This window comes from Phyllopteryx taeniolatus, chromosome 8, assembly GCF_024500385.1.
Source record: "Phyllopteryx taeniolatus isolate TA_2022b chromosome 8, UOR_Ptae_1.2, whole genome shotgun sequence".
NCBI lineage: Eukaryota > Metazoa > Chordata > Actinopteri > Syngnathiformes > Syngnathidae > Phyllopteryx > Phyllopteryx taeniolatus.
Window position 1 is genome coordinate 16,486,332 of NC_084509.1, and position 21,972 is coordinate 16,508,303.

Here is a 21,972-nt window from a genome sequence, read left to right on the forward strand (position 1 = left end):
GGAGAGAAAAGGGAAAGTGTATTTTTGATTTTCTTTAGTTTCATACTTGTTTCTTTTACTTGACTTCTTGTTTTAGTATGTATGGTAATTCTTATAATGTTTTACTCTGTCATTGTTTCAAGATTCCCCCATAACCCTTCAAAGACAAACAGTTTCACATGCACACACTCTGTGCAAATGTGGTGGGAATGCAGACAAATGTTGTGGGAACACAGACAATTCTCAAGCTCCCTCTTGAACACTGATACCACAGTCTCATAAAAAAAAATACACAGATTTGTGGAAATGTTCAGTTTCACAAATTCCCACCAATTTGACGTCAAATTTGACCTTGAACAGCCTCAGTGTCCACAAACTTTGTAGCACCTGTACAAAAGTATTTTTTCATATTTTTATTTTTGGGTATGTTGGGTTACTTTTGGAAAGTCATTCAATTTCAGGGTGAAATAATGACATTTTGGGTATTTTTAGTGCGGTCAAATTTCAGCACGGGTCAAACTTGACCTGAACAGTATGTAACAGTTCATAAAATTGCAATTGGCAAACGATTGAAGGTGCAAGGGGGAGATGACATACCGACAAGTCGTCAATCATCTTGTCCTCAAACGAGTAGCCCTCTGTCTCCAACCAGTTGCGCTTGTAGGCGTCCAGAAACATGTTGGTGGCTCTGTGCCTGTGGGAGGATGTGTCATTAGGATCAAATCATCATGTCCTGTTAGTGTTTTTGTGTGTGTCCTGCCACTCCTCCCCGTATTGTGCTTACCTGGTCCTGATTGTTATCTCTCACCTGCACCTCGTTATCCCCGATTACCTCATGTATGCAACCTCGCGTATCATTCTAGTCGTCAGTTCGTTGTACCTTGCAGTCATGTTTCAGCATTCTATGTTCTCACCACTGACTCATAGTAAGCTTTCACCCTGTTTGAATATTGATTGTGTCTTTTTTATCTCACGTTTTTGGATACAGTTGCCTTCGCTGACTGTCTCCCCCTTTACCGAACCCAGCCTGTTTATTGAATAGTGTGTCTTTTGCCTGTGTCTTGCATTTGGGTCCTACTCCTCGTACTGTCCTTGAAATACTGTATCCTTCCATCTATCCATTTTCTACCGCTTATCCAAGGTCGGGTCGCGGGGCAGTAGCTTTAACAGGGACGCCCAGACTTCCCTCTCCCCAGCCACTTCATCCAGCTCTTCCGGGGGGATCCCGAGGCGTTCCCAGGCCAGCCGAAGGATGTAGTCTCTCCAGCGTGTCCGGGGTCGTCCCCGGGGTCTCCTCCAAATGGGCCGTGCCCGGAACCCCTCACCGGGGAGTTGTCCGGGAGGCATCCGAATCAGATGCCCCAGCCACCTCATCTGGCTCCTCTCGATGTGGAAGATACTGTATCATGTATCATTGTGTATTAGGGCAAGGGTTCTCAAACTTTCCACTAGAGACAAGGGAGAAAAGTACTGTATCTCTGACGCCCCAATATTCACCAACGCATACCATCTCTTCCGCATTGAAGAGGGGGACGAATGGAAAACTGCCTTCAATACCCCCCTTGGACACTTTGAATATCTGGTCATGCTCTTTGGGTTAACCTACATCCCCGCAGTCTTTCAATCATTCATCAACGACGTCCTCCGTGATATGTTAAACCAGTTCGTCTTTGTCTATTTAGATGATATCCTCATCTTCTCCCGCTCTCCCGAAGAACATCGCCAATATGTCCGCCAAGTCCTTCAGCGCCTCCTTGAGAACCGCCTCTTTGTGAAACCTGAAAAGTGTGAATTCCACCTCTTCTCTGTACACTTTCTGGGATACATCATTGCCAAAGGACAACAACAACCGGACCCAGCTAAAATCCAAGCAGTCGTCAACTGGCCCATTCCCTCCACGCGCAAGGAACTGCAAAGTTTCCTGGGTTTCGCAAACTGCTACCGTTGATTCATCCGGGATTACAGTAAAGTGGTCGTTCCTTTTACCAGTTTCACCTCCACCAGCTCTCCATTTCAGTGGACCCTGCCTGGAAGGACGCCAGGAGGTGTCTGTTGGGGGGTGTGGGGGTGGTGGGGGGTTGAGATACTGTCTTGATCTGTGCCCTGCAGTTCCTCTGTGGAGTTTGGGTGGCGCTTTGTGCCTCATTTTTCCCTCTCTCTCCAGCAATCATCACCTCCTTGCCCGCACATCTGGTTTCAATCAGCATTCATCACAGCCTGCATTAAAGGCTGCCAGATCCAGGGATCCAGCGCCAGAGTATTCACGCTCATCTTTGGTACACAGGCCGACTCTCGCATTCCTACTCTTGTGTTTGAAAAGATTACTTGGTGACCTGCATATGTACTTATACTCTTGTGCTCTCCTCCGCCTCCGGGGTCCTCCCATGTCTCCTGATCCGTCCAGATCGCCCACCTGCTCACGCTCCCCTTCCTGCATGCTCCTTGTTCCTACGGACCACCCTCACGCCTTGGAGATACAGACCCTGCGCTATCCCCAGATAAACCTTTATCAACTACTTCCTCCGCCTCCATCTGCTTTTGGGTCCAGTTCAATACTGCTCGATTACAAATTGTGAGACCTTTAGTCCCTAAAACTATAAAATTCATACAATTCCACTCCTTTAATAATATGTCATTTGGTTTGGAAACTTAATTCATGCCAGGCATACCAGATTTATATGACATGCCATAATCATGTCAGAGCTTTTAATTAGCCCCAAGATAAGGTAGGGGGAAGTAATGATTTATGTATTTCCTTGTACTGTACGTAGGCATGCACTTTTTTTAAATGATACGACAACAATTTATTACTAATTATTTTGCGGACCACCAAGCTACGGCTATCCAGGGATCTGTGGACCCCGGTTTAAGAACCACAGTATGAGGGGAATCATTACGTGGGTATGTTGTAGAGGGGCGTCATCCTGAAGCAGGCCACCACGGCCCTCCGACGTTGTTTGGACAGCAGCTTGTGCCACACCATCTTCTTAGACTTGAAAGGATGCTCTGTCTGAAATAGAATAGAATAGAATAGAAAGCCTTTATTTTCAGTATATTGTGAAGATACAACGAAGTTGGGGTGCAACTCTAAATTTGTGTTAACAAACAATACTATAAAAATAACAAAGGAAATCCACTGTACTATTCATCAAATTCTAGTGAAGCTTAGTCAACAAGAAACATCTGCTGCTAGATTAGTATTCTTTTTACTCACCACCTCAATGTGGTACAGAACAGCAGACACCTCTTGGACCCTTTTGACCACCTTCTCGGGATCTTCGGCATCTTCAGCCTTCCCAGACATCTCCTTGTACAGAGACATCTGCCAGCGCATGGCTGGGTCCTCCACCTGCAAGTCACACATTTGCAGTATGTATTTATTCATGTTCATGAATACAGGATTTTATAACCTTTATTGAGCCAAGGCACATACAGTTTTGCAATAGAGAAATATCACAGGCACCACCAAACAAAAATGGCACAAAAATGATACACAGTATACTGAAATACCATAATTTCTCGTGTATAATGCGCACCCATTTACAATCCCAATTCCATTGAAGTTGGGACGTTGTGTTAAACATAAATAAAAACAGAATACAATGATTTGCAAATCATGTTCAACCTATATTTAATTGAATACACTCCGAAGACAGATATTTAATATTCAAACTGATCAACTTCATTGTTTTTAGCAAATAATCATTAACTTGGAATTTTATGGCTGCAACACATTCACCTTTTCTTTTAACAACATTCAATAAACATTTGGGAACAAGGACACTAATTGTTGAAGCTTTGCAGGTGGAATTCTTTCCCATTCTTGCTTGATGTGCAGCTTCAGCTGTTCAACAGTCCGTGGTCTCCGTTGTCGTATTTTACGCTTCATAATGCGCCACACATTTTCCATGGGAGACAGGTCTGGACTGCAGGCAGGCCAGTATAGTACCCACACTCTTTTACTACGAAGCCACTCTGTTGTAACACATGGAGAACGTTGTTTGGCATTGTCTTGCTGAAATAAGCAGGGGCGTCCATAAAAAAGACGTTGCTTAGATGGCAGCATATGTTTCTCCAAAACCTGTATGTACCTTTCAGCATTAATGGTGCCTTCACAGATGTGTAAGTTACCCAAGCCAATGGCACTAACACAGCCCCATACCATCACAGATGCTGGCTTTTGAACTTTGCATCCATAACAGTCCAGATGGTTCTTTTCCTCTTTAGCCCGCAGGACACGACATCCACAATTTCCAAAAACAATTGGAAATGTGGACTCGTCGGACCACAGAACACTTTTCTACTTTGCATCAGTCCATCTTAGATGAGCTCGGACCCAGAGAAGCCGGCGGCGTTTCTAAATTAATGATTTGCTCAAAACAATGAATGTTTATCAGTTTGAGCATTAAATAGATTGTCTTTGGAGTGTATTCAATTAAATATAGGTTGAACATGATTTGCAAATCATTGCATTCTATTTTTATTTTTTATTTTTTTTTATTTAACACAATGTCCCAACTTCATTGGAATTGGGGTTGTATAATACGCACAGCCAAGTTGACCTCAAAATTCTGGAAAACCCTTCTACCTATGTATAATGCATTTTTACAATGCATGAGTTTGCTTCTACCCATATGATCAAAACATGAAGTATTATCTGTATTTTGTTAGTTTTTTAGTTAAGAATTATTCTGAAGTTAAGCACTTTATTTGAAAACGTAATAGTTTCTTTTTATTTAAATTGCTCTTATTTTGAAATTCACAGCCCTACTTTTATTTAGAAAATTAGAAAACACACAGTTGTGGTCATATGTTTGATTACCCAGGCAGAATTTGTAAGATGGGTACAATTCTTTCAAGAAAACAAGAAGGGTCAGGCGAAACAGATTCAATTTTATTTCAATGGGATTCAAATTAAACGGTCAAGCATTGCAGAAAAGCATAATCATTAAACAAAACATAACCATAAAGAAATTAATGATGGTTGTTCAGTCATCAGTCATATTTAAAAAAAAAACAATATTTCACAAATTCTGCCAGGGTATGTAAACTTATGAGCACAACTGTACATATATGCAGTCATACGTACCCCTGTCATATTGGAATGAAAGTGTAGGCGACACCTTTTTTTAATAACCAGTAGGTGGCGGTGGCATATTAGAATGAACCTGTACACCTCTCATAACTAATGAGTGGGACTTTGGAAGGAAAGTGTACAGCTTTTTCATAACCTCTAGATAGCGGCATATATTTATAAAATGTGAAAGATTGTTTCCATTTTCCCCTATACCTCGGTATAATGCGCACTATTGCGGTTTGACAATTTTTTGGGGGCAAAAAAGCGCATTATACACGAAAAAGTAACGTAATGTACATAATTTGTAAGTAAGGTAGTATATGTACTGTATTTTCTTAAATCGTAGCCTTTGCCTCTATTGAGGCCAGCCCCAATTAAGCCTGGGTGCATCCCCCCTGTAAAAAATAAGCACCACACCTCAAATAGACAACCTCCTTTTTCAGTCTCAGCAGAACACACCATGTAATTTACCTTGAAGCCTCTTTTAAGCTCCCTATGTGGACAAAGGTTAGAGATACATGTTTTAAACAAGGGGTGGGACTTGCAACTTGCAGTGAAAATAAAGACCCTACCCTTCACGGGTTTCATAATAAAATCTAGAATAGATTATGGCATGTGTATTATATTATGACAAAATGATATTATATTGTAATATCCATCAATACATTTTCCATATACATTTTTAAATTAGTTAAATTAACTATCATTATGGCGGCACGGTGGATGACTGGTTAGAGCGTCAGCCTCACAGTTCTGAGGACCCGGGTTCAATCCCCGGCCCCGCCTGTGTGGAGTTTGCATGTTCTCCCCGTGCCTGCGTGGGTTTTCTCTGGGCACTCCGGTTTCCTCCCACATCCCAAAAACATGCATTAATTGGAGACTCTAAATTGCCCGTAGGCATGACTGTGACTGTGAGTGCGAATGGTTGTTTGTTTCTATGTGCCCTGCGATTGGCTGGCAACCAGTTCAGGGTGTACCCCGCCTCCTGCCCGATGACAGCTGGGATATGCTCCAGCACGCCCGCGACCCTAGTGAGGAGAAGCGGCTCAGAAAATGGATGGATGGATGGAACTATCATTATTTATTTGTGGAAAAAAATATATAATAGATTGAAGACGTACATAGGTGTGAATGTGAGTGTGAATGGTTGTTTGTCCTGCGAATGGCTGACGACCAATCCAGGGTGTACCCCATCTCACCTGTGACCCTAATGAGGACAAGCGCTATCGAAAAGGGATGGATGGATTTAATAAAAATGCCCACCTTACCCCAAATAGACGCCATATAGTCTCTGCAGTTGAGTATATAAACACCCGCGACCACTATATAGACTGCAAAAACTAAAATCTAACCACAATTAAATACCTCAAGGAATCAAGGAAAAATATGCTGCCGAGATATACAGTATCTTTGTACCAGGCGGTTTTTATGTAATGAATGAAGAAATGCATTACAGTAAAAGTTGTTTTTTTTTTTACTTTAAAAAAAAAAACTTTTATGAGTGATTTAATTTATGTTAACATAAGAAATAGCATAATTCTGGCGGCACGGTGGCCGACTGGTTAAAGCGTCAGCCTCACAGTTCTGAGGTGCGGGGTTCAATCCCCGTCCCCGCCTGTGTGGAGTTTGCATGTTCTCCCCGTGCCTGCGTGGGTTTTCTCCGGGTACTCCGGTTTCCTCCCACATCCCAAAAACATGCATGAATTGGAGACTCTAAATTGCCCGTAGGCATGACTGTGAGTGCGAATGGTTGTTTGTTCCTATGTGCCCTGCGATTGGCTGGCAACCAGTTCAGGGTGTACCCCGCCTCCTGCCCGATGACAGCTGGGATAGGCTCCAGCACCCCGCGACCCTAGTGAGGAGAAGCGGCTCAGAAAATGGATGGATAGCATAATTCTATACGTGATGATAGTATAGATCAGGGTTGTCAAATGTATGGCCCGCGGGCCAAAAGCAGGCACGGGCATTGTTCTGCATGTCAAGCAAGTTTTAGTTAATTTATACATATAAACTCTTATTTTGAAACTTATACTTTTATTTTAACACAAGCATCGTAGAACCAGAAGTGCTGTGAATCGCGTGACGTGACATGCACGAAGCTGAGAGAGATCAGCGCGTCGGGGCATGCCTGCAATCCATATGCAGTAAGAAACATTGAGTAACTCCTGCAGAAGCAATACCTATATATGTATCGCATTGATTGCTTGAAAGTAGTTTCTTGTGCAAATGTGCACGTATGCAGTTAAAAAGGAGTTTGTAAAGTTAATTGGGACATGGGTTTATTTAATCCAAGATGAAAATGTTTGGGCTACGTCAGACAAACAAATCACGCGAGTGACTTGCTATGGCAGTGAGCCCTCACAGGGAAAAGCTGAAAGTCACTTTTCTTTAGTTCGACGTAGGCTCCAAGCTAATTTGATGAATGTGAATAGTTGGAGAGGGCTTGCTAATTGTTTGTGTTTATGCTGACCTAATTAATATAGATTCATTGTTTGTGTTTTCACCTTTTTATGGTGAGCTACTGGCTGACTATTACAGTATAAGCAGCTAATTCAAGTTTCTACTTTGCACTTACTGTGGATATGTAAGTCCTTAATAGACATAGCTAATAGATGTATTTATTTTGTGTTTTGTGTTTAGTTTGTATGGTGTGATGACTCAGTTGAGGTTTTCAAGATTTCCACATGGATGTGGAAATTTATGTAAATTTAAAATGATTTCTGAATATGTTGTTTCATAAAAGGTCCATGCAGTTTATAGATCTATAATGATCTCTAAGTTGCAACTGTAAATCTGATTCATAACATTGTTGAAATTGCACTTATTTTTGTAAAGACATTTGAGATTGCTCATATGATTTGAAACTAGATTTGCAACAAGATAATAATCAATAAATGTGTATATTTCCCCCAATGTAGTTGTAATTATTTGCACCAAAAGAAAAATGGACAAATTATTTATAGCTTATTATGCCACGGATATGTTGGTCTGGCCCACTTGAGATCAAATTAGGGTGAATGTGGCCCATGGACTAAAACCTTACCCTGGTATACAGTAGATACAGTTTTAAGAGAATGATGAAGTTTTTTAGTGTCGCTATGTTAACTTTAAGAAATCTTGCCAAGTCAAATTTACCTGTTATTGGCGGACAATTTTGCTTAGTCATATATTCCTCAATTCATTACTGACATTATTTTTCTTGTTTTTTGGCAGCTTTTTGAGTGTATAAGGTTGTGTACAAACAATAATTGACTTACTTTGCCTTGGAGATGAAGATTGTTGTGCAAAAATTCCCTTACTTCTTCATCGGTGTCTTTCTACGAGAGAAGACAGTTTTTACTTCATTTTATCACCAATGAATTGGCATCAGCGCATGGAGAGTTTCAATGTGGCTTCCACGCATCACAGTACCAGCGAGTATCTGATCTTGGCAAGGTTGATGAGCTCCTGGTCTGCAGGGGAGCACATATTTAGGCCAATGGGAAGCATCTTCTTCAGCGCCGCCACAATGAGTGAGGTCTGCACCGAGTAGCGATCCCCCCGCCGTTTCTTTTTGGTACGCTCCTGCTCGGAGCCTCCAGACTAGAGGAGGGAAGAGGAAACGTTCACGTGGACCTGGCACTGTCTGGTTACTGTAGACACTTTTCACTGTCACGTCAGACTATTTTCGCTCAATTCAACTTCAAGATGCGCTACCTGTAGTTTCTAATTGAACCACTAATGAAAGGTAGAGTAAGAGCTATAATGTCTTTATTACACTATAATTCATAGTAATATCAACATATCAGTGCAGCAACTGAGTGACCACAGCGATAAAAACGAGGTAAAGCTGGATAGACAGGTTAACAGTACGTTCTGTCATCTAGTGGAAAAGCGTTGAATTGTTTTGCCTGCCACTAAGAGTCGCTGGCATAGATACAGTGGATATAAAAAGGTCTCCACACCTCTGTTCAAATGCCAGTTTTTGTTTTTTTTCTCAGTGAACAGAAGAGATTCATGAACAGTTCCAAATATCACTCAGTGTTAGTTCAAAAACCTTCAAGCTTCTGTTAGAAAGGGGAAAAAATGTCAGGAAAAGCCTACTAGAAGAGCTGAATTTTATTTTGGGTTAGTTAGAGGCACTTTAAATTATGGCAGGTAAGTGTCGACATCCATTTAACCTGAGTTTGAAGTGGAGTTTTTCTGAACGAAGGTTATTATATCCATCCATTTTCTGCACCGCTTATCCTACCTAGGGTCGCGGACGTGCTTAGCCTATCCCAGCTATCTTCGGGCGAGAGGCGGGGTACACCTGGAACTGGTCGCCAGGCAAGCGCAGTAGGTTATTATAGTTAATGAAAGCTAACGAAATAACAACCTAAAATTGAAATAAACATTTTTGTAAACAAAATACAATAAAAACGAGAACTTTTTTTAAAAAACGATAACCAACTGAAACAAATTTTACAAAACTAACTAAAACTAACGATAATTATAGCAAAAACATCCGTTTTCGCCTTTTTCAATTAATATCATAGATGAGCTTTCTGGTTTGATTTTAATGATGTATTTATTTCTGTTATGGCCGTACAGATCAAGGGAGGTTGAACAGTCGTTTGTGAATTGTAATTTATTTACTGTGTGTTGCATAAAATCGATGTAATCGCTCAGCGCCCAATGACTGATGTCGTCACTTCTAGACGACAAAGCTGACGCTCGCCGCCGGTTGACGGGTGTGTATGGCTCCTTTTCTTTTGTCACTCAACTCAGCCAGAAACACGACGCCAGGTAACAAGTGCTCTCCTTTTTTGGTTCATATACATATGAGCAAATATTACATAGTACAACTGGGATTAAGTTTGAGCTAAATAAACCCCAAGCATTTTTCATCCATCTGTCTGTTTGTCACAGATAAAAGCAAGTGGCTTTCAGGGAGGAAATGCCTGGACGACGTTATGTTGGAAAAGAATCGGAAAGACGACTTAGTCACGTTGGAGCGATATGTCGTTTCCTATGTTCGAAAGGAAGCACCTTTTTATCTCTTTCTGACCGTATGATGCATTTCACAAAGGTTAAGGAAAGCCGGTATAAAGGTCAAAATACTGTCGCTGGTTAGAATATTTAACTTTCCGGAGAATCCCTATGTCACGTGATAAAAAACGAAGGCGCCGATTGGCCGAAGATGAGATCTGTGTATCGCCGATCGATTGCTATTCCTTACAGTTCCCGGATGTCTGTCACAGCTAATTTGAAACTGAATTTTTCAAACTGAATCTGAAATGATCAAACTGAATGTGAAAATATATCATTTGAATTTTCATTGCGGATAAAAAAATTCTTACATTCACTTTCAATTTTATTGGACTTCAGTTAATACAAATTCAAATGATGTTTTTTCAAATTCAGTTCTTCGTAAATTCAAATTCAATTCCTGGTGGCATAGTATTTCAGCGCATAACACAGCCACATCCCCAGTTACGGAGAGAGTGTTAAGAGAGTGTGCATACTTTTGCAGCCATATTATCTACCCCTCTTGGAAATATTTTTGGTAGGGTTTTTAATTGATTGTATAAGATATAGGTAACTTTAATGGTGGGAAAAGTTTTTAAATGATTTATCTTGGTCTCATTTTTTGAAATCACTGAAACGTAGTATTTGAACAGGAGTGTGTAGGCTTTTTGTATACACTATAGATGAACAAAGATGGCTATTGGCGCTGTTTCTCAACAAAATCTCTACAAAATCCAACTAAATCCAAAAAAAGTAAACTTACTTTGAATAGCATCAATGTCTTTTTTGTAAGCAAAAGGGGGAAAATGGATTAAACTTATTAAAAATAAGAATGCATTAGTAAGTATATAACGCTTTTCTAGGCATTCAAAGAAATGCATTATAAATATATATATATATATAAATTCCATGTATTATGCATGCACTCGCAGCACGCTGGACGACTGGTTAGCACTTCTGCCTCACAGTTCTGAGGACCGGGGTTCAAATCACGGCCCCGCCTGTGTGGAGTTTGCATGTTCTCCTGTGCCTGCGTGGTTTTTTTTCCAGACACTCCGGTTTCCTCCCACATCCTCCCAAAAAATATGCATGATAGGTTAATTGAAGTCTCTAAATTGCCCCTAGGTGTGAATGTGAGTGCGAATGGTTCTTTTTTTATATGTGCCCTGCGATTGGCTGGCGACCAGTTCGGGGTATACCCCGCCTCTCGCCCGAAGATAGCTGGGATGGGCTCCAGCATGCCCGCGACCCTTGTGAAGATCAAGCGGTACAATGGATTCATGCACTCCTCAGTCACACCATGGTGGTGGTAAGCTATTTGTGAAGCCACAGCTGCCCTGGGGCAGTCTGACAGAAGCGTCACGGCCCCTCCAACCACCAGCAAACATCCAACCACATTCGTTCGTAGGCAGTGTGGGTTAAGTGTCTTGCCGACGGACACAACGGCAACATGTAATCGGGCGGGGATAGAAAGTAGTGCTCCTCCATTTGCTGGGCGTACACTTAACCTCTGAGCCATGCCGCCCAATCAGATATTTGTTAAATCAAAATCTGAGACTTTAAGGCATACTGTATCATGCAAACCACTAATCTCCCTAAACCTTTCAATATTGATTTGTGTACCATCCAAACTGGAATTAGTCTGAAGTCACTTGAAAAGGATCACCAAATGAGTGGCAAGGGTTGAAAATGGAACAAGAAACATTTATTATGTGATGGCCAGATTCACATCATGCACAGTGGCACAGCATGCGCACGGTATGACTCGACAAGTAACTGAAGAGTTATTTCTCTGAGCAACAGCTACACCTTCTTGTCCAAACAACTTTCTAATGGGCTTGCTCGCCTAACTGTTAGTAACACACACTCACATCCACGCACACACAAACACACACTGTACATCTGGAAAGTATTTGCAGCTCTATGCTCGGTTGGTTGCTGCTCTTTAAGTCCTAAAGTAGGAGTTGTTTGACGGATCATAAGTACTGTAACATCTATGCGAATTTCTTTGAAGCCAACAATTGGGTTTCACATTTTACACTAGCATTACGCTTGCAAACTTCGATTGGACCGAATTAGACAGTTTTGGTCGAGTTTTTGTTTCTTCAAAGTGATGTCATTCAACAATATCCCAATCCTTGACAGCAAGCAAGTGAAAAGAGGCACTAAGGGATACTTTAGAAAGTGTGTTTTGCTAAGTTTAAATCATACATGCAAATCAGTATTTTGAACTCAAAATAGGCCATTTATGCGGATCCTATAGATACGATGATTTTTTTCCTTTGGGTTGCCGTCGCTGTCATCATAGGCTTGTTTCGTACAAGCCTATGAACGCTGGCAGCTAGATCCATTCCACACATCCACCATCCACACACACACACACACACACACACACGTAATTTTGAATATTACTCCGCGGCGGACTACTATGCGGTCTGAGGTTCCGCCTGTGCGCTCGAAGTCACAGGAGTTGACGAGACCAGAATAAAAAACACAGCCGCTTCTGCTGTTACGAAGTAATGGTACTTTTACTCCGTTACAATGATCTAAATGTCGCTCACTACGATGACTCAAGTAATTTTTTGGAGGACTACTTTTTTACTTTTACTTGAGTCACATTATTGTCAAGTAACAGTACTCTTACTTGAGTACAATATTTGGCTACTTTACCCACCTCTGGAGGGGACATCCTCTATTACTCTTACGTTTAAGCCACATTTTTTCTCATCAGATCAGCCCATGTCGTATTTGTTGCACTGATCCTTTGTATTTTTGCCTTGAGGTGCTGCTGGTCGTGGCCCTGGTTGTGGTCCACAACATCGGCGACAAGAGCTGATCCGCTAGTACATTTTGTATGAATTAGGAAACGTGCCGACAATTTTCTAATTAGTTTACAGATGTTAATGTTAATTGTATTAAGCGACGGAGCAATGTTAGGGATTATGTCACAACACAGAATGAACTAACTTCAGTTTCAGAAATGGAAAAATATTGTACTTAATATTTTAGCCTTTGAAGTTGCTAATAGTGAAAAATGAAGTGAAACAGACAATGATTTTAGTCAATTTCTTTCCAGAATGAGTGCTTAAAGAGGAGGATGGTATTCATGTGGCACAGCGAGAAGCAGGCAACAGGTGCAGGAGGAGATGGGCCTGGCTCAAGTTGGAGGCCAAAACATAAAAAGCAAAGAAATGAGGCAATTTTAATTTTAATTTGAAATTTGTACATCAACATGTAGTCCCGGAGGAATTTTTTTGTCATCATTTTCATGGCTTTGGTGTTTGCATGTCTGTTAAAGGTGTGGAAGGGGTAAACTATGTACAAAAAAAATAATTAACGATTGCTCTACATCACAGATACTCACCTGTTGCTGGTGGGTCTCAAACATATCCCCAGCGGTAAAACGGGGATTCACTGTATTCCATTTTGGAATAAGGTTGCAGCAAAACAACATATGGAAAAAGTGACGCTCTTCTCACACACTTCTGTCTTGAGGCTTATGGCTCTCATTACTGTCTGCTGTCTGGCCACGAAATTAGTTAGTAAGTGCGATGAATGCCACCTGCAGCCGACACTAGCTTTAAAACCCCCTGACAGTCCAGCATGCTCAGATCCAATGGTGACAGCAAAGGATGATGACACATGGCTTTTCGGTGCAAATAAAACAGGGGTGTCCAAAGTCAGGCTCACGAGCCATTTGTAGCTCGCCAATACTAAAAATAACATTTGCCATGGCCTGCAACCCTATTGGCTCAATTTTTTTAGACAGTGCATCTGCGCCAGGGCGAAAATGATGGCGTATCTGGATTTTCATGCAAGTGCAAGGCTCACTGCATGTGTTTGCTAATTTGGCGACTAGTCTGCGCCAAACTGGGCATTTACGGCGCAGCTAGGGTGTGTCCTTGGATGTGCATGGTGGAGTGACAATTTAGTGGCGGAAAGTGGGTCTAAATTTATGACTGCTCAGACCACATCTAAATAGGGGTGCAAGGGAGACCGCCAGTCTCACGCGACTTTGGTGAATTTGGTCAGGGCACAAGCTGATAGACAGTGAGATCCGTTAACTGTTTTTCCTTACTTTTTTCCTGACTTCACTTTCACTGAACTTAATTTGTTTCTTGCCTTTTTCTGTACGCTTTCCTCACTTTCAGCAGCTTCTCCCTCTTGATGGACAGAGTCCGCAGTTTAGAAAAATTATTCTGATTTCACTGGCTGGTGTTATACTCTTTATCGACTCCTGCTTCAATGAAGTAAAGACTGTATCATTGAAGTACAGTACTACACTCGTACAGCTTTGCCAAGTTGACGAAACCCACGCCTTGCTCAGGATATTCTACAATTTGAAGCTATTATTCAATGGGCTTCTTCTCGGCACTCGCTTTCTTAGAATTTTTTTTTTTGCCAAAATACCTGTACAAAATACTGGATACAAGCTCAAAACAGAACAGATACCTGTACTTTCACTGCAAGTTAACCACGTGAACTGATACTGGCCGAATGTTGTGACGCTTGTACTAGCACAACACAAAGCAAAAAATGAACCGAGGAATGGCTCGTAACTCAAAAAACTCATAAGTCAAGGAAGGTCATAACTAAAAATTCTTTTTTAGAAGCCAAAAACGATTTGCCTTACCACCTTTAACAGGAAGTTGCAATGTGGCAGGTTTACAATATATCTATAATATATATTTATAAAAACACTGAACTGAAATAGAAATGCAGCAATTTTGTTTTTTCTCCCATTTTTATGGAAATGAACTCAAAGATCTAAGACTGTTTTCTTTGACAAAGATAATTGTTTTGTTTTCTTTCTCTATCTCTCTCACTGCGATATAACAAAGGGGATTTTTGTCTGGGCTTGAGTAAGGGGTGACGCCTCGTAAGACTTTTCCTCTCTTTGCAAAGACTTTTCTTTCATTTTTGTAATAAAAACCCGCAAAGACAAGATTGCTTCCTCACTTATTCTGCCAGAAAAAAGTTTTGCCAAAACACACAGATCCAGACAAATTTTTGAACAATATTTGCGAGAACTGGGCCTTTTGTGTACAGAGAAAAAGTCTTAGATCTTTGAGTTCAGCTCACTAAAAAAAGAAAAAAAAAAAAAAAAAAAAAAAAGGTGTAAGATATATTTTTGTTCAGTATATAAATGCTTGATGGATTGGTTTTAGCGTGTTTAATTAATTAAAGTTGAAGAATGTCAAACTGGCTCTTGCATTTTGGGATTTTTCTGGATGCGACCCTTGGAGGAAAACATTTGGACACCCCTGGAATACAAAGTAAACACAAAGAAAATGTTGTTGAGGATGACAACGGAGAAGAGTCCGCCAGCGTAATTTTACATAAAAAGCTGTAAGAAATCTAACGTCAGAACACCCTATCCCCAACTATATACAGACAAACTGTTTTATTAATCAAACAAAGTGGGACGATGGCGCTCGGCTGCAGAAGCGCACGCTTAAAAATGACGTGAAACTGCTAAGCCGAGCGCCATGACACCCGTCAGGCCACTACAATCTACAAGAGCACAGAGATTTCATCAAGCCACTGCAGACCCCCGCTCGCTAACACACACACACACAGGACTTTGATTTGACATTTGATTTGTGTGTGCGTGCATGCATGTCTGTGCATGTGTGTCTGTGTGTGTGTGTGTTTGTGTGTGTGTGTGTGTGTGTGTGTGTGTGTGCGTGTGTGCGCGTGTGTGCGTGCAAGCGAGCGTATGGAGGGTAGTGAGGGTCTACGTCGTAACAAGTGCGGCGGTCCACGGCGCGAAGCTGTACGAGAAGCCTGGCCCAAACCCAGAGGTGCCCATGCTGTCAGCCCAGCGATCGTGCACAAACACAGTCTAACCTCTCCGTCTCCGGCCTAGCGGCCCGCCGTCCAACCCCGACCAGGATATAAGGAGAGAGCACAGTTAGCGGCACGCCACCGTCTGTCCTCAACCAGCACAAACTACCTCTGAACAACACTCCTGGGAGTTTGTCTTGTTAGTGGTGTGAAAGTGAATCGCTTCTCATGAGTTACAGTGCATCCAGAAAGTATTCACAGTGCTTCACTTTTTTTTTACCACATTTTCTTATGTTAAAGTCTTATTCCCAAAAAATTAAAATGTAATTCAATTCATTTATTTCCCCATTATAAATTCAACACACAGCATCCCATCATAACAATGTGAATAAAGAGTTTGGGTGTCAAGGAACTACAGTATGTTGAAGTGAGTTGAGGGGTTCTATTTGGATGAAAATGTGGCTTTGCCCCCATCTTGTGGCATATATAGGCAATTACAAACCTTTGTGGGGAGGGGTATCAATTCCTAGCGGCTTTTTGCTATTCACGGCAGTGTTCGGTCCCTATCCTAAGGGCCATATTCTTCCTTTAATGTACAAGTCTGAATTGCGCACCTTGATGTTATGCGCATTCTCCCATAATGACTTCTGGCCCAACCACTTTGCATAAGCATCTCCTGTGTGTGCAACCACCAAAGAGGCGTGACTCAGTGAAGTCTGACACTGGCTATAAATCCATTTGGAAAATATAGCACACTTTAATTCTGAAATTGACTTCTGTAGCGGATATGGAAGTTAATCGTCACCAGTGAAATTTTAACACCCCTGACGTGCACACCAGTCCTCTAACAAACTAAAGGAGCACGTACTTTTATTCCGTATAAAATAAATCCGATGAAAGTAATTTAATCAGAACATTGTGCTTAGGACTCAACACATTTAGAAGTCCATCAATTGAAAAGCATGTGCCTGCCACAGACCACAGGCAAGTCACTTAAACGTATTTTACAACTGACAAAGACAAAAACAAATGATTCAAATTCTAACTCACCATTGCGCCATTACAATGATTGTAGTTGTTGTAATTGTGACCGTCACTTAAAAAAAAAAACTCCAAGCCGTAGTAGAATGTTGGAAGTGGGAAAGCTCTTTGCGTGCAAAAGACTCAGCTGGCGCCAATATTTGTTGCCAATTTTTATGGTATGATATGTGGACATTCGGTTTTATGTCGTTGGGCAGTCCATGAGAGTAGGTACAGTATATACTGTAGGTGTGTCGGACACCGTTGGTACGGGTCAGCTGTTGCGCCAGCAGTTCACTGAATCAAAACATGCAATATGTTGATGCAGCTGAGCGCCTTTATCTGACTTATGCGCATCAGAGAATATGACTCTAATAGTGTACTTATGGACACGTGATTCGTTGTTTATTATTTTTTTAATACATTTCTGAACAATTAAAAACTTTGTCATGATTTTATTATGTTGTTTTGTGTGTAGAGGTTTGAGGGAAAAAAGTCTTGAATTTTGGAATAAGGCTGTACTGTAACAAAATGTGGTAAAAGTGAAGCATTGTAAACACTTTTCAAAAGCACTGTGGAAGAACACAAGGTTGTGACTCGTTCGGCTCCGTGAACGTGGTCATCTTATCCACAGCAGAAAAGACACACATGGCTGACATGAGAATGTTTTGTATGTTTATAGCATGTGAAAATGTTAGTAAGTTGATCAGAAATTAGTTCCTTAATGTATTAGGGCATATGGAGAGACTGAAATGTCTTTGGCTTGATTTACACTGCATGTGTACTTATACACGATTCTTTGCTTATACATGAAAATTCTTTGCAGTATTTTCATGTACTTAAATACCTGACAACACTGTGTTTAGAATTACTTAGCCAAGTATGCGTCGAAACAATAACACAAGTACACCCATTGATTTAAATGAAGGTAAATTTTTGTTACATATTGATCTACACTTCTCTTATGAATCACATTTTAAATTGATCTAATAATACCATATTCACATTCTATTCAATGGTCCATACACCTCTAATGTACCATATTTAGATCAAATTTAATGGACTATTGTGGTGATTCTCAAACTGTGGTATGGGCTCTCTCTGGTGGTATGCAAAAGAATCACTGCCTAGTTGTATTACTTTTGCATCTGATCTTTAACAACTGTTTGTCTTAAAAAATGTATTGATGTACAATTTTTATTTATCCTTTCTGGAATACATTTTTATTGAATCATTATTTGAGTATAGGTTTTATTTTCTTATATTCAAGCACAGTGTAATTTTCAAACTGGAAAATAGCCTACAATAATAAGAATCATAGTTTTTAGGAATAAAACGTCCGACTATGCTACAGTATTTAACGTTGGTTGTGATGATGATACTAATTATTTTTTTATGTGGTACTTGGTATCAAAAGTTTGAGAACAACTGCTCTATTGTACAGTATGTCCTGCTAATATACCATATTTGCATTATATTTAATGTTCTTTATATCGCTAATGTACCATATTTAGATCGTATTAAATTGTTTATGCACCCCTAATACACCGCCACTAATCATTTATTTTGTTTAGCACACAAATCATCAAATAAATGATGAGTACAAATTGTGTCACTTAATAGCAAAAAAAGAGATAAATTGGATTTGTGCCACATGAGCCGCGTAGTGTAAATCCAGCTTAATAGTGAATAAAAGTTTTGTGCCTTAGCTGTTTGCATTTGTGCGTGTGTGTTGTGCGTGTGTGTGTGTGGTCTCCTCTCGCACCTTGCTCATCTTGCTCTTACTGTCGGCAGTGAGGAAGGACATGTTGTTGATCTCGTTCATCACCACAAAGTTCTGCTCCTCGCGCTTGAAATTCTGCAATAATAAGCACATGCGCGCACACTAACACACGCGTACACACGACATGACAGCAGCAGTGGGAAGTAACCATGTCCAAATTTGTTGTTACTGTACTTAAAGGGAACCCTGATTGTACTTGAATTGAATACTTTTTAAAATACAACCACTGACCTCTACTTTTGAAAGACAGTGTTACATATTTATAAATGATTCATTTAAACTATAAAAGTAGTTTTTGTTTGTGGCCACCGTTTTTGTGTGCGCAAAGCACTCTGGGATTGATGACGTACAATGGTTGCTGTTTAACCAGAACATTGTTGCCCTCTCTTATCCTATATTAGTCAAATGTTTAAACTTGTAATGCAGCCCTATGGGGGGCACAAGCCAGTGCAAACTGTAGGCCGATCACAAGCCCGGATAAATGCAGAGGGTTGAGTCAGGAAGGGCATCCGGCTTAAGACTTTGCCAAACAAATATGAGCGTTCATCCAAAGAATTCCATACCGGATTGTTCGTGGCTCGGGTTAACAACGTCTGCCACCGGCGCCCTGAAAATGCAGGGCGCCGGTGGAAATTCAGCTACTGTGGGTTGAAGTCGAAGAAGAAGAGGTGGAAAGCGGGTTCTTTGGCAGAAAGAGAAGAGGAAAGCACAGAGCCTAGAACTGAATGTGGGGACTTTGAATGTTGGGACTATGACAGGAAAATCTCGGGAGTTGGTTGACATGATGATTAGGACAAAGGTTGATATATTGTGTGTCCAGGAGACCAGGTGCAAAGGCAGTAAAGATAGAAGTTTAGGTGTAGGGTTTAAATTATTTTATCATGGTGTAGATGGGAAGAGAAATTGAGTCGGGGTTATTTTAAAAGAAGAGTTGGCTAAGAATGTCTTGGAGGTGAAAAGAGTATCAGATCGAGTGACGAGGCTGAAACTTGAAATTGAGGGTGTTATGTATAATGTGATTAGTGGCTATGCCCTACAGGTAGGATGTGACCTAGAGGTGAAAGAGAAATTCTGGAAGGAGCTAGATGATGTAGTTCTGAGCATCCCAGACAGAGAGAGAGTCGTAATTGGTGCAGATTGTAATGGACATGTTGGTGAACGAAATAGGGGTGATGAAGAAGTGATGGGTAAGTACGGCATCCAGGAAAGGAACTTGGAGGGACAGATGGTGGTAGACTTTGCAAAAAGGATGCAAATGGCTGTAGTGAACACTTTTTTCCAGAAGAGGCAGGAACATAGGGTGACCTACAAGAGCAGAGGTAGAAGCACGCAGGTGGATTACATCTTGTGCAGACAATGTAATCTGAATGAGGTTACCAACTGTAAGGTAGTGGTAGGGGAGAGTGTGGCGAGAGCATAGGATGGTGGTGTGTAAGATGACTCTGGTGGTGGGGAGGAAGACAAAGGCAGAGCAGAGAACCATATGGTGGAAGCTGGGACAGGACGAGTGTTGTGCAGCTTTTCGGGAAGAGGTGAGACAGGCTCTCGGTGGACAGGAGGAGCTTCCAGAAGACTGGACCACTGCAGTCAAGGTGATCAGAGAGGCAGGGAGGAGAGTACTTGGTGTATCTTCTGGCAGGAAAGGAGAGAAGGAGACTTGGTGATGGAACCTCACAGTACAGGAAATCATACAAGGAAAAAGGTTAGCTAAGACCGAAGAGAGGCGAAAGGAATACATAGAGATGCGACATAGGGCAAAGGTAGAGGTGGCAAAGGCCAAACAAGAGGCATATGATGACATTTATGCCAGGTTGGACACTAAAGAAGGCGAAAAGGATCTGAACAGGTTGGCGAAACAGAGGGATAGAGATGGGAAGGATGTGCAGCATGTTAGGGTGATTAAGGATAGAGATGGAAATGTGTTGACTGGTGCCAGTAGTGTGCTAGATAGATGGAAAGAATACTTCGAGGAGTTGATGAATGATGAAAATGAGAGAGAAGGGACAGTAGAAGAGGAAAGTGTGGTTGACCAGAAAGTGGCAATGATTAGTAAGGGGGAAGTTAGAAAGAGGATGAAAAATGGAAAGGCAGTTGGTCCTGATGACATTCCTGTGGAGGTATGGAAGCATCTAGGAGAGGTGGCTGTGGAGTTTTTGACCAGCTTGTTCAATAGAATTCTAGCGTGTGAGAAGATGCCTGAGGAATGGAGGAGAAGTGTGCTGGTGCCCATTTTTAAGAACAAATGTGATGTGCACAGCTGTGGGAACTATAGGGGAATAAAGTTGATGAGCCACACAATGAAGTTATGGGAAAGAGTAGTGGAGGCTAGACTCAGGACAGAAGTGAGCATTTGCGAGTAACAGTATGGTTTCATGCCTAGAAAGAGTACCACAGATGCATTATTTGCCTTGAGGATGTTGATGGAAAAGTGCAGAGTAGGTCAGAAGGAGCTACATTGTGTCTTTGTAGATCTAGAGGTCTGGAGTGGCAGAGAAGTATGTTAGAATAATACAGGACATGTATGAGGGCAGCAGAACAGTGGTGAGGTGTGCTGTAGGTGTGACAGACGAATTTAAGGTGGAGGTGGGACTGCATCAGGGATCAGCCCTGAGCCCCTTCCTGTTTGCAGTGGTGATGGATAGGCTGTCAGATGAGGTTAGACTGGAATCCCCATGGACCATGATGTTCGCATATGACATTGTGATCTGCAGTGAAAGCAGGGACCAGGTGGAGGAACAGTTAGAAAGACGGAGGTATGCACTGGAGAGCAGAGGAATGAAGACTAGCCGAAGTAAGGCAGAACATTTTTGCATGAATCAGAGAGGGGTGGAGGGGGAAGAGTGAGGCTACAGGGAGAAGAGATAGCAAGGGTGGAGGACTTTAAGTGCTTGGGGTCAACAGTCCAGAGCAATGGTGAGTGTGGTCAACAGGACAACAGGAAGCAGAGCTGCAGGTGGCGGAAATGAAGATGTTGAGGTTTGCTCTCGGAGTGACCAGGTTGGATAAAATTAGAAAATGAGCTCATCAGAGGGACAGCCAACGTTCGATGTTTTGGAGACAAAGTAAGAGAGAGCAGACTTCGATGGTTTGGACACATCCAGAGGAGAAATAGTGAGTATATTGGTAGAATGATCACGAGGATGGAGCTGCCAGGCAAGAGAGCTAGAGGAACACCAAAGAGAAGGTTGATGGATGTCGTGGGGGCAGTTGGTGTTCGAGTGGAGGATGCAGGAGATAGGCTTACATGGAAAAGGATGAAGCGCTGCGGCGACCCCTAAAGGGACAAGCCGAAAGGAAAAGAAGAAGATGTAAAATGTTTAAACTTGTGTTGTACGCT

At 41.5% G+C, this 21,972-nt stretch overlaps 1 protein-coding gene across 4 annotated transcripts in view; it reads right to left on the bottom strand.

The window, feature by feature from the left end:
• Positions 1-21,972, bottom strand: part of ryr1b (ryanodine receptor 1b (skeletal)) — a 140,020-nt gene that overhangs the window by 32,473 nt on the left and 85,575 nt on the right. For 3 of the 4 annotated variants that reach the window (XM_061781085.1, XM_061781084.1, XM_061781083.1), the window contains exons 72-77: positions 18,618-18,710; positions 8,468-8,638; positions 8,314-8,373; positions 3,194-3,328; positions 2,877-2,989; positions 577-673 (exon numbers count right to left, since the gene is read on the bottom strand). In XM_061781085.1, coding sequence (XP_061637069.1) covers positions 577-673; positions 2,877-2,989; positions 3,194-3,328; positions 8,314-8,373; positions 8,468-8,638; positions 18,618-18,710 — 669 coding nt within the window. Of the gene's footprint in view, positions 1-576; positions 674-2,876; positions 2,990-3,193; positions 3,329-8,313; positions 8,374-8,467; positions 8,639-15,895; positions 15,911-18,617; positions 18,711-21,972 lie in introns of all 4 variants that reach the window. The other variant, XM_061781082.1, reaches the window with a different exon arrangement.